Source organism: Rhincodon typus, chromosome 33 (assembly GCF_021869965.1).
Source record: "Rhincodon typus isolate 14 chromosome 33, sRhiTyp1.1, whole genome shotgun sequence".
Taxonomy (NCBI): Eukaryota; Metazoa; Chordata; class Chondrichthyes; order Orectolobiformes; family Rhincodontidae; genus Rhincodon; species Rhincodon typus.
The window spans coordinates 2,180,315-2,195,433 of record NC_063364.1 but is presented as its reverse complement, the minus strand read 5'-3'; the positions used below and the strand labels follow the sequence as shown (position 1 = coordinate 2,195,433).

Sequence of the window (15,119 nt, the reverse complement as noted above, 5' to 3'; positions counted from 1 at the left end):
AACTGCACCTCCCAGTCGCGAACCATTTCAACTCCCCCTCCCATTCCTCAGATGACATGTCCATCCTGGGCCTCCTGCAGTGCCACAACGATGCCACCCGAAGGTTGCAGGAACAGCAACTCATATTCCGCTTGGGAACCCTGCAGCCCAATGGTATCAATGTGGATTTCACAAGCTTCAAAATCTCCCCTCCCCCTACCGCATCCCAAAACCAGTCCAGCTCGTCCCCGCCTCCCTAACCTGTTCTTCCTCCCACCTATCCCCTCCTCCCACCTCAAGCCGCACCCCCATCTCCTACCGACTAACCTCATCCCGCCCCCTTGACCTGTCCGTCCTCCCTGGACTGACCTATGCCCTCCCTAACTCCCCACCTACACTCACCTTTACTGGCTCCATCCCCGCCTCTTCGACGTGTTTGTTTCCTCTCCACCTATCTTTTCCTCTATCCATCTTCTATCCGCCTCCCACTCTCTCCCTATTTATTTCAGAACCCCCTTCTCTGATGAAGGGTCTAGGCCCGAAACGTCAGCCTTTCTGCTCCTATGATGTTGCTTGGTCTGCTGTGTTCATCCAGCCCTGCACCTTGTTGTCTCGGTTTCTCCAGCATCTGCAGTTCCTACTATCTCTGACACAGGATAGTATGTTGTTTTCTTGGGTGCTAGGGTTAAGGATGCCTGAAAATGTTTGAAGCATATTGTCAAAGAGGAGACTGAGAAGCTGGAAGCTGTTCTACACAGAAGTGGGAACGACATAGTTAGGGAAAGGATTCAGACTTTGCAGAATGAAACAAAACCTCAAAAGTAGCAATCTCTGGTTTACTCCCAGTGCCAAGCTCTAATGAGGGAAGGAATAAAAGGACAGGGCAGATAAATCAATGGATGAAGAGATGTGCAATGTGCAGGGATTCTGATTCTTGGATCATTGGGTTCTCTTCTGGGGTAGAAAAGACCTTCAAAAGGGATGGGTTTCACCTGAACTGGAAAGGGATCAATATCCTGGCAGGGAGATTTGCTACATCAACCTCTCCCTGTCTGTTGTCAAACACACTTTCATAGCCAGGGGTTTCTGGTAGTTTGTGACCCAGTGGATACTCGAATGAAGGTAAGAAGATTGAAAAAACATCTATGGTCTTGGGGTTTAACATGTTCAGAGATAGCTGGGCATCATGAGAAAGCAGTTGCCATACATGCTATGAACAGCACAGTGTAATACTGGCAAATGGGGCTGAGGACAATATTTGACCTTCCTAAATGCACTTATGGTGAATCATCCTGTATGGTATCCTAAAGCTGTTTGAGTTTGAGTAGCTGGGAACTGGGCTGTTCTCTTACTCGCCTACACCATCTCTGTTCTTGAAAACACATGCCAGCCATCTCCAACTATTCAATCAGCAAGACCTGAGCTAAATCAAAATGGAATTGGAGGGGGAAATACACAGCTGGGGTGGGAACACCTCACTGATATTTTTTGTTTTTTTTTCTCAGTAGAAAGCAGGTTTCATTCTTAATGCTTCATAATTACAAATTAGTCTTTGATTATAAACATTCAACTCAAACCATATCTACATCAATGTGTGTCTATGCTTAAGACTACCAGGCTACTTTTGTTTATCTACAGAGATCAATAAACTCTCTGACTATTAGCTCCCCATATTTACTTATTTTCTTTGTACCCAGCGTGCTCTTACAACTGAACATTTCTTTCCTCAATCACCAAATCACCATGACTTTTTTGTTAATATATCCATCACCTGTTCCCTCATGTGGTCTCAGGCGTTTTTTTCAGACCACATTAGATGATAACAGATTATTCTTTTGCTTTTTTGATAAATCAAACTATAATATTAAAAAAACCAAAACATTTAAAAAGACACACATTATATTCCCATTTATTCTCAGCACATTAAAGTTCTAAGTGTCCTTTTTCCAGTATGTCAAAGTTTCTTAGAACTTGCTGCTTTTTTTAAACAAAAAAATCACCTGGCTTACTAATACTATTCACTCAGTTCAATTTTGAGATCTATCCACAATCTGTTTTAAAGCTTCAACATCAATCCTCAATGATTTTTAATTCACACATCATTGAGTGTGTTACCCCACAGAGACGTATTATCAATGTAACACTCAATGAGTATTACTGCTGAATCCATTTATGTGATTTATTCACTTATTATAAATCACAAACCCAACTAACCAATTTATCCATTACCCATGTTCCTTCCATTGGGTCTCGGATGATGCAAAAATTGGCGCAGTGATAAATAGTGAAGAGGACAGCTTTAGACTGAAAGAAGATATAGGCAGGCTGGTCAGATGGGCTGATCAGTAGTAAATGCAATTCAAGTCAGATAAATGTGAGAAAATGCCCTTCAGCAGGACAAACAAGGCAAGGGAATACACGATGAACGTAGGACCCTGGGAAGCACCAAGGGTTAGAAGAACCTCTGCGTATATGTACACCAGTCCCTTAAGGTATCAGGACAGGTGGATATGCTGGTTAAGAAGGCATTTGGGATACTTGCCTTGATTAATTGAGTCATAGAGTTTAGGAGCAGAGAAATTATGCTAGAACTGCATAAAACATTGTTTTGACCACATGTAGAACATTGTGTCGAGTTCAGTAATCCACATTTATAGGAGGGATTGCACTGGAGAGGGTGCAGAGGAGATTGACCAGGATGTTGCCTGAGCTGCAGGGTTTCATTCGTGAAGTGAGATTGGACATATTGCAGTTGACTTCCTTAAAGCAGAGGAGATTGCGAGGGGACGTGATTGAGATGTGTAATATTATGAGAGGCGTAGACGGGGGAAACTTTTTTCCTTGATAGCGGGATCATTGACCATGGGGCATAGATTTAAGGTAAGGGGCAAGAAGTGTAGAGGAGATGTGACGAGAAATTGTTTTCACCCAGAAGCTATTGGGAATCATTGTGTGTAAGTGTGGTAGAGGCAGAAACCCTCATATCATCTGAGAAGTAGTTGGATGTGCACTTATGACACTAAAGCATACAAAGTGCTGTAAGATAGGATTAGAATATTAGGTGGTTGTTTTTGATTGGCATGGATGTGATGGGCCAAAGGGCATTTTTCTGTAGCGTATATCTCTATGAATGTAATTGGCTGTTATTCCTTTCATGACAGCATTAATACTCAAATGAATTTCCTCCTCTCCTCTGCACTATCAGTCATGTCCTTCCATTCTTTTGTGCTGATCTAGCTTCTCCTTTCTTGTGAGAGCAAAATTCACATTCTAACCACTTGGTAAACAAGTTTCTCCTGAATTCTCAATTACGTGATTGTTTCTTTCATATTTACGGTACATACTTCTGCACTCCACAGCAAGTGGAAATATTTTCCTATTAAATGCTTCATCATCACAGATCTATAGAATGGTTAGAGAACTGAAGGAGACCATTCTAACCCATCGTGTCTGTACATGGTTCTCTGTCAGAACAGTTGGCTCGCTTTGAACAGAAGGTTAATGTAACAATGTCACCTGTCCTCAGGGCCTTGGATGCACTTGTACGCACAGTCACCATTGTAGACATTAGATCGGCCTTCTTAAGAGTGAACCCATGGAAAGCGACTCGCCCAGATGGAGTCCCCGGCTGTCCACTCGGATCTCGTGTGGACAAGCTGGCAGGAATATTCGCTGACATCTTTAACCTCTCCTTACTTTGATCTGAAGTCCCCACCTGCATCAAGAAGACCATCCTCATCCCAGTGCCAAAGAAAAAGCAAGCAGTGTGCCTTAATAAAACCACCTGGTAGCTCTAACCTCCATAATTGTAAAGTGCTTCAAGAGGTTAATCATGGTTCACATCAACTCCAGCCTACCACATTGCTTTGTCCCTTTGCAATTCACCTACCAGCACAACAGATCCACAGCAGATGCCATTCCCTAGCCCTACACACATCCCTGGAACATCTGGATAACAAGGTCAAGCTGCTACTTATTGATTACAGCTCTGCCTGCAACACCGTAATTCAAAACAAATTCATCGTCCAACTCCAAGACCTAGGTCTCAGCTCCCCCCTCTGTAACTGGATCCTCAACTTCCTGACCCATAGACCACAATCAGTAAGAATAGGCGACAACACCAGTGCCCTGCAAGGCTGCGTAATCGGCCCCCTACTATACTTGTACACTCATGACTGCATGGCTAAATTCTGCCCCAACTCCGTTGACAAGTTTGCTGATGGCACTACCGTTGTAGGTCAGATCTCAAACAACGATGAGACAGAATGCAGGAAAGAGACTGAGTCAGTGCTTGGCAGCACCGTGTAAAGATAATAATCTCTCCGTCAACATCAGCAAAACAAAGAAGCTGGTCATTGACTTTATGAAACACAGTGGAGGGCATGCCCCTGTCTGCAACAGTGGTGCTGAGCTGGAAACGGTCGAGAGCATCAAGTTCTTGGGAGTGACGATCACCAACAATCTGTCCTGGTCCACCCACGTCGATGCAATGGTCAAGAAAGCACAACAATGCCTCCACTTCCTCAGGAGGCTAAGGAAATTTGGCATTTCCACTAAGACACTTATCAATCTTTGTAGATGTACCATAGAAAGAATCCTATCTGGATGCATCAGAATGGAATGGCAACTGTTCTTCTGAAGACTGCAAGAAACTACAGAGAATCATGAACATAGCCCAGTCCATTACGCAAAACAGCCTTCCATCCATTTTGACTTCAGCTATACTTCCTGCTGCCTCAGGACAACAACCAACATAATCAAAGACCCATCTTCTCACCCCCGGTTATACTCTCTTCCACCCTCTTCCATCAGGCAAAAGATACAGAAGTTTGAATAACTGTACAAACAGATTCAAGAACAGCTTCTTTCCCGCTGTTATCAGACACTTGAACAGACCTCTCAAATGTTTCTCTCACTCTCTCTCTCACTCTATCTCTCTCTCTACCTTCTCTGTAGCTTCTCTGTAACACTGTATTCTGCACTCTGTTCTGCTGCCTAATGCACTTTGTATGGTATGATCTGCCTGTACAGCACGCAAAACAACACTTTTTTCACTGTATCTCAGTACATATGACAACCATAAACCAAATCAATTCACCTCATCATTGTCTCGCTTTCCTCCATAATCCTGCACATTTTTCATATAATAATTAAATAGCCTTTTGAAAGCCTAAAGTGAATCTGCCTCCATCACACTCTAAGGCAGTCCAATCTCGACCCTGACCCCGCATATGCATGAAGATGTTTTCCTTGCTGCCATTACTTCTTTTACAAATTACCTTAAAATCGGCCCTCTTGATCTCCAGCCATTCACAAATGGGAACAGTATTTCTCCCTCTCGTCTGGGCAAAACTTATGAATTTGAAAACTTTTATCAATCTCCTTTTAGCTTTTTCATCTCCAAGGAAAACAGTTCCAACCTCTCCGATCTATCTTCATAGCTATAGTTCCTTATCCCTGTGACCAGTCTTGTGAATCTTTTCTGCGGTCTCTTTAATGCCTTCACATCCTTTCTAAAGTATGGTGCCCAGAACTGGACACAGTACTCCAATTGAGGTCAAGCAAGTGTTTTACACCAGTTCAACATAATAAGATGGTTATGTTAAAGGGTCACATCTTTGCTATTTTCTGAAGAAAATAGAAGGCTATCTGTTCAATTTTTCCTGATAAATACAACCTCTCAGTATCAAGCCTGCCAATCCATTGTGCCTTCTCCAGCGCCTGCAAGCCATTTTAAAAACATGGATACCAGAGTTGTAGACAGTAGTGTGGAAGTAGATATTGCCATCTAAATACCCTTGAAACGAACAAATCTGATGTTCAAATTCCTCTAAAGACTATTTAGATGTTAAGTGGGCACTGACGTTTGCACTAACCGTGAAATATGATGTTGAGCACACTTTTGTAACACTTTGGAAAAAATTAATGTGTAGCTCATAGGTGAGTCAAATCACTCATTACTGAGCTAACAGGAAATTAATGGTGTTGGTAATTTGCTGGCAGTAAGGAAATGACTGGGGAACTGCAAAGTCATTGGGCCCTCTGAGCACCTCAGCTAGCTTTGAGCCCTCAAGAGAAGCAATGAGTACAAATCCATCAAAGAAAGGATAGATGAGAAGCTTCAACTTGAAAAACACACTTAAACAATTAATAATTTATACAATAATTATAGTAATAAATAGATTTAATTATTCACATAAACTATGTATATTTCCCCATGTAGAGAGGAGTGTAGGAGCAGCAGTCTGTCATTGAGCCCCTCCAGCCTTCTCTTCTGTAATTAGATTGTGGTTGATCTACACCTTCATTACTGAATCCACTTATAATTATGTTTCAATAACTGTCCTAGACCTCAGGCAATAAAGCTCATGTCAGCTTGCTGAAAAAATCCTGTTAAATATTTTGAAATGAAACAAATCACTTGAGGGCATTAAACTAAAACTGCATTGTATAAATAAATGCTGCATTCTTTGATTCACAGGCTCTGTAGGTTTGCAGCACAGTGAGAGAATGTTGGGCCATTGTTTCTGTCTTGGTATTGGCCTTTCAATTACAATGATCCCAATTTCCAGTTTTGTTCTCCTAATCCTTCCATGTATTTCCTTTTGAAATGCTTATCCATTACACTTTAATGGACGGTAATGGGACGGTGAAGCAGTCTAGGGATTTTGGACTGCTGTATATAGACAGCAGGCTGCACATGAGGTCGTAATTCTCCTTAACCCATCATTGTAAGATCAACTAACTCCTAATTATTTATGTTGAACATTTAGCACACACTGCATGACATACAGACAGCATGCAAAGGTTGTAAGGTTTTAGCTCTTTCTGAAATCGTCACCGTTCAGATCAAAAAAAAATTACTAGATTAAGCTTAGAGAATAGCAGCCATATCCTGGTACGTAGCACTCTTGTTTGACTTGAAGTTGGTGGGCTCAAAACCCCTCTCTTAGACTTGAGAAAAAGATCTAAGCTGACCCTCTAGTGGAGCAGGAAGGGAGTGCTACACAGTCAGAGATGCTAGCTTTCAGATGGAAAGTTAAATCAAAACATGGTTTGTCTTTTTCAGGTGGATGTAGAAGATGCCATTGGACTTGAGTTCTCGCTAGTGTCCTGGCCAATATTTCACTTTCACACTGCTGCTTCAAAGTGCCAGGGACCAAGGTTCGATTCCAGCCTTGGGCGACTATCAGTGTGGCATTTGCACATTCTTCCCGTGTATGTGTGGGTTTCCTCCTACAGTCCAAAGATGTGCAGGTTAGGTGGAGTGGCAATGCTAAATTGCCCACAGTGGCTAGGTGGATTAGCCATAGGAATTGCAGGTTTATGGGGATAGAGTAGGGAGTGAGTCTGGGTGAGATGCTCTTTGGAATGTTGGTATGGACTCAATGGGCTGAATGGCCTGCTTCCAAACCTATAAGGATTTTATGATTCTATTAAAATAGATTATCTTGTCATTATCACATTGTTGACAGCTTGCTTCACATAAATTGGCTCCTGACATTCTTACAACAGTAATTACACTTCAAAAGTACTTTATCTGCTATAAGGTATTTTGGGATATTCTGACATTGTGAAAGGTAAATGTAAAAATTGACGACTTTGTTTTTTTTTAATGGATTGTTTTGGCCATTTCAGCTGACATAGGTATTCACCCAACATGATAATCAATTGACTTAATATCAATATAATGAGGAACCACATTTTTTAGTGAAAATAATTGATTTTCAATTTCCCACACTAATGTCACAAAAAAGGTGGAAAATGTAAAGTGATTCACATCCAGACTATCACAATTCTAAATAGCAGAATGATAGCATTCAATGCAAAAGGTATAGAGAAAACAGAAGATGACTCACTGACTATCAGAAACAGAGTCACTGAGCAGGAACTTATTACATTCCTAATGGCTGTTTACAAACATGGATATAATTTTCTCAATGAGCAATGGAAACAAATGCAAGAATGAAGCATTAACAGTATGCATTTATATAGCATCTTCAACATAATAAAATAAGGCAGACCACACATTAGGCCACATATTCTTGATTCTGTATTTGATTGTAACAAAGCACAAAATATAGAGGAAGCAGAAGCAGAAGGATCCTAGTCAGTCACAGATCCAGCTTCATTCTTGACACATAAAGCTAAACTGGTCAATAATCAGTTTTGATCAATTGTTGTTTGGGATCCTCCCCCTCCTCGCTTCTTTTGACTGTTCCACTCTGGTATTCCTTTATGCTAAAACATATTAAGAGTAAAATCTATCCCAGCAAGTTTAGTTTGTTTGCCAAAAAGTGTTTGACAAAAATTCAGGATGGCAGCACATCATCATTACTTACCCAAGAAACTGTGGGCTGGTTTCTCCTCTACTACACGAATCCTCCTGGCACCAACAGGGATCACAGTGGCTTCAACATAACCTGAGGCAATTAAAGTTAAAAAGATCAGTAAGGTTTTGCTGGAATGGCATTCAGTGGCTTCCTTTACAATGTATCAACCCAGCCATCACATAAAGAGTCAGCAGTCTAAACTACATGAAGAATTCACACACAGTACAGCTTTTAGATACTGACCAATTATGTCTGTTAAGTCTGAGTAGTGCTGAGACTCTTTCAAACTGAAATTAGATATCACATTGAGAGACTGCAGCTCAGCAGGAGGGAGCTGTTAACCAAAGGAAATTTTCAGCACTTCACAGTCTGTGGCTCCTCAGACATTCAATTGCACATGTTCTACCAAGCTCTAATAGGTATGGATAGTACTTCAGACCATCTACACTGTTCCTAATGGGACTTGATCTGTTCCTCAATTCTTATTTAATTTGTTCTCAGGATGTGGGTGACATAGATAGGCGAGCATTTATTGCTCATCATAAGCTGCCCTAAGATGATAATGGAGATTCCCCACATATTAAATTTAGTAATGAGCCATATTTAGTTAACCGCATAATAGTGCGTGAACATTTATCCAATGCTGATCGTAAAATGATCAAGTTCAACACAATATTTGTAAAGTAGAAATGAGAAGCAACTACTAGGATTCTAGATTAAGGTAAGACTGACTTCAATGCAATGAAAACAGACTGTCCAAAGTAATAAAGAGAAATATACTGCAGGTGCTAGAAAAAATAAAAATAAAAGTAACTGAAAAACACAAGTGGTCTAACAGTCTCTGCGGAACACATGCAGTTTCAAGGAGATTGAAATTGCATTCAAAACATTAACTCTGTGTCTCTCTCAACAGATGCTACCAGAACTGCTGAATTTCTCCAGCAATCTCTGTTTTTATTAAGACTGTGTCTACAGTAAACTGGGTAACTATGTTAAAATAAAACAAGGAACTACGAATGGTGGAAATCTGAAATAAAACTAGAAATTGCTGGAAAAACTCAGTAGGTATGGCATTATCTGTAGGAAGACAGCAGAGCTACTGTTTCAAGTCCAGTGATCCTTCTTCAGAACAATTCTCCAGCAATTTTTATTTTTGTTTGGGCAAATATGTTAATGGGTAAAAACCTCATCAGAAGGTTTTTGAAAAAGACTTGTGCAATACTGGCCAGTTTATATCCTGAAGGTGTAAGGGGTCTACTTATCAAATAAAAACAGAGATCTTAGGAGAGAGCAACAACCTAAAACTACAAGACAGCATGAAAAATGCCAAAAATAGGATAGATCTTGGCAAATAGGAAAGATACAAAGAAAGCCAAAGAGTGACAAAGAAGATGGTACTACCTACAAAGAATATTAAAAACAACTTGCAATGAATTCAAAATCAACAATTTTTTACAATTACGTTTGGAATAAGAGGGCAGTCAGGATATTAATGATAGTGTCAATGAACATAAGTAAGCAAGAAGGCATACAATGTTCTGAGGGAGGGTCACCGCACCCGAAATGTTAACTCTGTTTTTTCCTTCACAGATGCTGCCAGACCTGCTGGGGTTTTCCAGCAACTTTGTTTTTGTTCCTGATTCACAGCATCTGCAGTTCTTTCAGTTTTTATAAGGCATATAGTATGCTTGCCATCATCAGTTGGGGCAAGTCGTTGCAGCTATATAGAACGTTAAGTCCACATTTGGAATATTGTGATTGCCATGCTACAAGAAGGATGTTGAGGCTTTGGAGAGGGTACAGAAATGGTAAACTTGGTTTGTTTTCACTTGAATGAAGGATGAGGGGGGCGACCTGATTAAAATTTACAAAATAATGAGAGGCATGAATAGTCAGCATCTTTACCCCAGGGTAGAAATGTCAATTACTAGGGGACACAGGTTTAAGGTAAAAGTGGGTAAGTGTAGAGGAGATGAGGCAAGTTTTTCACACAGAGGGTAGAAAGTGCCTGGAATGCACTGCCAGAGGAGCAGGTAGAGATGGATACAATAGTAAGGTTTAAGAGGCATCTAGAAGATATATGAGTAGGCGGGGACTAGAAGGATACGGGCTGTGCAAAGGCAAAGGTTTTTAGTTTAGAAAGGCATCATGTGTTGGTGGAGTGTTGATAAGCCAAAGGACTTGTTCCTGTGCTGTACTGTTCTTTGTTCTTTAATAAGGAAATGGCACATATCGTGAAGAAATATTTTCTCTCGGTATTTACAACAAGGGAAGAGATCAGTATGTTATAAATCCCAAGAAATCAATCCTGTATCAGAGGCAGTGATGGTTAGGGCTGTCCATGGCTACAAGTGGTTTTCAGTGAACATAAAATGGCTTCGGAAGATTTTTAGCTGAAACAACAGCTTCCATAATCTGTTTGAAGCTAAACTATAAGCTAGTGTAATTAGCTGCCTTCATAGAAGGGGTATATCCAAAGAATCTAGATGAGATAATGCACAAAGGGTCTTAAGAAATGAATACAATGGGCCTTGTGGAACAGATGCAGATCCAGATGCATGCATAGAGACAATTAGATAAGTTACAGCCCTGAGGAATTCTGGTAGAAAGCTCTATACCAAGCTGGTCCAAAGTCTGTATATTCATCATGGGACAGAAGAGAAGGGTCTGACCATCGACTGATCATGTGTTCATGTGATATTAAGACTCCCAGGTAATTGGTTGAGTAGTTAGATGGCAGCCAGCAAAACAGCCTGAGTAACTGTATTTAAACTGCATGTTTTCCTTTGTGCAGAGAAGTCCCTGGACTGACTAGATGTCTTCTCCCCACCAGTGTAAAACAATAAACTCTTTGTTTGAAGTAGACCTGGGTGTCAAGTGATTCATTAGTTATTCCACCCCATCATTTGTTGAAGTTGGCAGGAAACCAGAAGCATGGATCATGAGTACCCTGTATTTGTGGTAATCTGTAACCCTGCTCATTCTGTGTCCCCTAACGGTCTTGTATCTGAACCTGAAAAGGGTCCATTCAATATCAAAGGGTGGTAGATATGGTTGACAGAACCGGAAACGTCACAACCCAACTTAACAACAGACTGGATCATATAAATACCAAGCGGAGTAGAACAACATCGCTTCATCGGAGCGGGGATTTTTGTGTTGAGAAATATACCTGGTGTAGTCAAGTTGGGCCCACAAAAAGCTAGGCTACAATGATACATAACCTAGCTGGATTAATAAGTGCAGAGCTTCAGCCAAGAAACAAAGGATCAACAAGCAGTAGGGGACTTAAAATACGAAGGGACTGCAGAGATTTACAAGCCAGCACGACACGTTGGGGACAGACCCCTCATTCGGGCCATCCGAGACTGGGCAGGGTTTACCCCAAAATGGGTGGGACCATATGATACAATCATGGCCAGTGACACATGCATGTACTTTGATATGAAAGATAAAGGTTGATGGAAACTAAAATTATATAAAAATGACAAATGACAGACCCTAAGATAAAACACACAACAAACATGACCCGATACACAGTAGCATATCAGGAATGAAAAACAGACTGTTTGGGCCTTGGGAATAATGTTAGCACTAATAGGGGTATGGAATATTTTTGGCCTACTAGCAGAACAAGGGCTATTGGGAATGAAGCCTGGATATAAAGGAAAAATGTGAAAAACATAAAGGAGACAGAAATGATAAGGATTTGAACTATAATCCTGGGGTACCCAGGACATACCATGCAGGAATTGTCAAACGGAAATAAACAAAAGGGATTAATTTTAGGTGACCACCAGGTCCCTTTTCTGCTTCAAGTATAGATATAGGAAAAGAAACAATAATGACTGTGGAATGTGGCGATAGTATCTAGGAGCTTAGGACAACTGCTATAAAGAATGACTAAGGAAACACAACCAATTGACAAATGTTGAATGTGACATATATCCTGGGAACAAAGACTGAAGTAATGACAGGACAAATTTGAATGCGTAGCTAACGGTGCATCTGGGCAAAGATGTACTGTATCTCTGTTAAATGCTTACCAAAAAAGAAGACTGAAAAGACAGATGGATGCATTTTTGGAGCCCTTTGTGCCTTGGACTGCAGTCTATGGAACGTGAAAGGGGGAAGGGTGCAGTATGTGGGTATTATGAGGATGTGAGGAATGCCGGTATTATCATTACACGTGTGCTTTTCCCCTGCCACAACAACACCACGTCCTTTCCTCTCTCTCTCAACCCCAAAAGAAGTTAAATGTCCAGAACCAGCGGAGGAACCGATTAATGGAAAAGCCCTGCTGAACAATGGAGAGGTGTTGCATGAAAATGTAAAGCATGAAATTGTACTTGTGCTGATCAATATCTCGGGCATTCAAATGCCAGAGTGTTGCTCAGCACAGTCGAAAAACATATATGATATGTTAACCAATGTTGTAGTATGTCAAGCTACAGATGCACAGGGGCTACTAGATTTAGGGGACGTGAAACCTTCCGCAGACACAAAAGGGAGGTATTAAATGACATTGTAACAGGAGTCAATATTGGAACTTCAATAACTAATTCCTTTGACATTCAGAGCGTAAATGTGAATGTGGAGCGGTTCAGAAAAATCATGAAAGAATTAACAATAAAAGCTGAAGAGGCCCAGAAAGATCAGGCAAGGCTGGGTCAGAAAGCACTGGAAATACAATTAAATGGGGTAGCCCTGATGGAGGCACACAAGACAATACCAGAAAGGTTGACAAGGCCAATTGTGTCATGCATTGGGGCTACGGATGGTAGGCCAGTGAAAACACAACCTCAAAAAGAACCAAAGCAGTCAGTACCTGACTGGATTAATAGCGCACAACTGGCACCACTAACCAAGTCTAAAAGAACACTGCATGACTGAAAAGCTTAAAAAGAGTGTACCCAGAAGTCCTCAGCTGTGGAGCCAGCAATGTTATTGGTATAGGGATGGTTTTGATGGTTAATCCAGAAACAGGGCCCTATTCCCACTATTAGATGAAAAATATTGGCGTTATATGAGAAAACAACTCTCTCCGACACCACTTAATCAGGAATGTGGGGTATCAACCCAGAAACACCACACATATACAGAAGCTTACATTGCTCCAGCACACACACCAAACTCTGCTTTATACCTCATTTGCTGGTTACTATAGTCAGGCTGGGATGATGCAGATCTAACAACAAGAAATGGAAGTGGTCAAGATATCTTGAGGGCAGCATGGTGGCTCAGTGGTTAGCACTGCTGCCTCACAGCACCAGCAAACTGGGTTCGATTCCACCCTCGGGCAACTGTCTGTGTGGAATTTGCACATTCTCCCTGTGTCTGCGTGGGTTTCCTCTGGGTGCTCCGGTTTCCTCCCACAGTCCAAAGATGTGCAAGCTTGGTGGATTGGACATGCTAAATTGCCCATAGTATTCAGGGATGTGTAGATTAGGTCGGTTACAGGGGAATGGGTCTAGGTGGGATGGTCTGAGGTTTGGTGTGGACTTGTTGGGCCGCAGGGCTGTTTCCACACTGTAGGGATTCTATGATTCTATCTCACCTCTGAACCTCCTACGCTCCAGTGAAAAGTCCCAGCCTTTCTTTATAGCTCAAACCTTCCACACCCGGCAACATCCTGATAAATCTCTTCTGAACCCTCTCCAGCTTAATAATATCCTTCCTATAACTGGGCAACCAGAACAGGACACAGTATTCCAGAATGGGCCTCACCAACGTCCTATACAACCTCAGCATGTCTTCCCAACTCCGATATTTAAAGGACTGAGCAATGAAGGCAAATACGCCAAATGCCTTTTTAACCACCCTGTCTATATGTAAAACAAAATTTCAAAGAATTATGTACCTGCACCCCAGGTCTCTCTGTTCTATAACACTACCCAAAGCCCTACCGTTAATTTTATAAGCCCTACCCTTGTTTGTTATAAAAACGCAATACCTCTCTCATTTATCTGGATTGAATTCCATCTGCCATTTTTCAGCCCATTGACCAATTTGATCAAGATCCCTTTGTAACCTTAGAAAACCTTCTTCACTGATTATTATGCCACCAATTTTGGTGTCAAATGAAAACTTACTAATCATGCCTTCTTTATTCTCATCCAAATCATTTATATAATTGACAAACAAAAGAGGACACAGAATCAAACACTGCGAAACACTGCTGGTGACAGGCTTCCAGTCTGAAAAGTAACCCTCCACCACAACTCTCTGTTTCCTGCTGTTAAGATGTTTCATGAATAAAGTTAAAGTACATTCCCACGTATGCACACGATGGCTGGAATTTAGAACTTCATGCACAAGCAGCATTTGATGCTAAATTAATTATTAATTTTAAAACTGGGATTGATAAATTTGTGTTAATCTGAGGTATTAAGGGAAATCGAATAAAGGTGAATAGAGGTAGGTTGCCAATTAGCCATGATCTCTGAGTGGTAAATTAGGTTTAAGGTGCCAAATGGCTGACACTTATTCTTACATTCTAGAAAACATGTGAATCAATAATTATTATCTCTATGGAAAGTGATGAGAAGGAGGAAGTCAAATTTTGAAGTGTGCAATTAACAACGTGCTCTTTACCTCATTCTTTTGAAAAGCCTAATTGCTACATATTCAAATACTATTCCTAAATGTATCAGCTGTATGGAAATTACAGTTCACCCTCATACCCAACCAGCTTTGACCTCTGATTGCAATTTCCTGTTGCTTTCACAAGTTAATAGTGGCTAGGTGCACATCAGCCATCTCAGTAAGCCATGTTCATCACCTGTCACATCTTAGTGGTAGAACTGT

The 15,119-nt window shown here is 41.0% G+C and overlaps 1 protein-coding gene across 1 annotated transcript in view; it reads right to left on the bottom strand.

Annotated features, from left to right (window-relative positions):
- The window catches only part of adamts17 (ADAM metallopeptidase with thrombospondin type 1 motif, 17), a 401,456-nt gene that overhangs the window by 101,845 nt on the left and 284,492 nt on the right, over positions 1 to 15,119 (bottom strand). Inside the window, exon 14 of the mRNA XM_048615713.1 lies at positions 8,322 to 8,402. Coding sequence (XP_048471670.1) covers positions 8,322 to 8,402 — 81 coding nt within the window. The remainder of the gene's footprint in view (positions 1 to 8,321; positions 8,403 to 15,119) is intronic.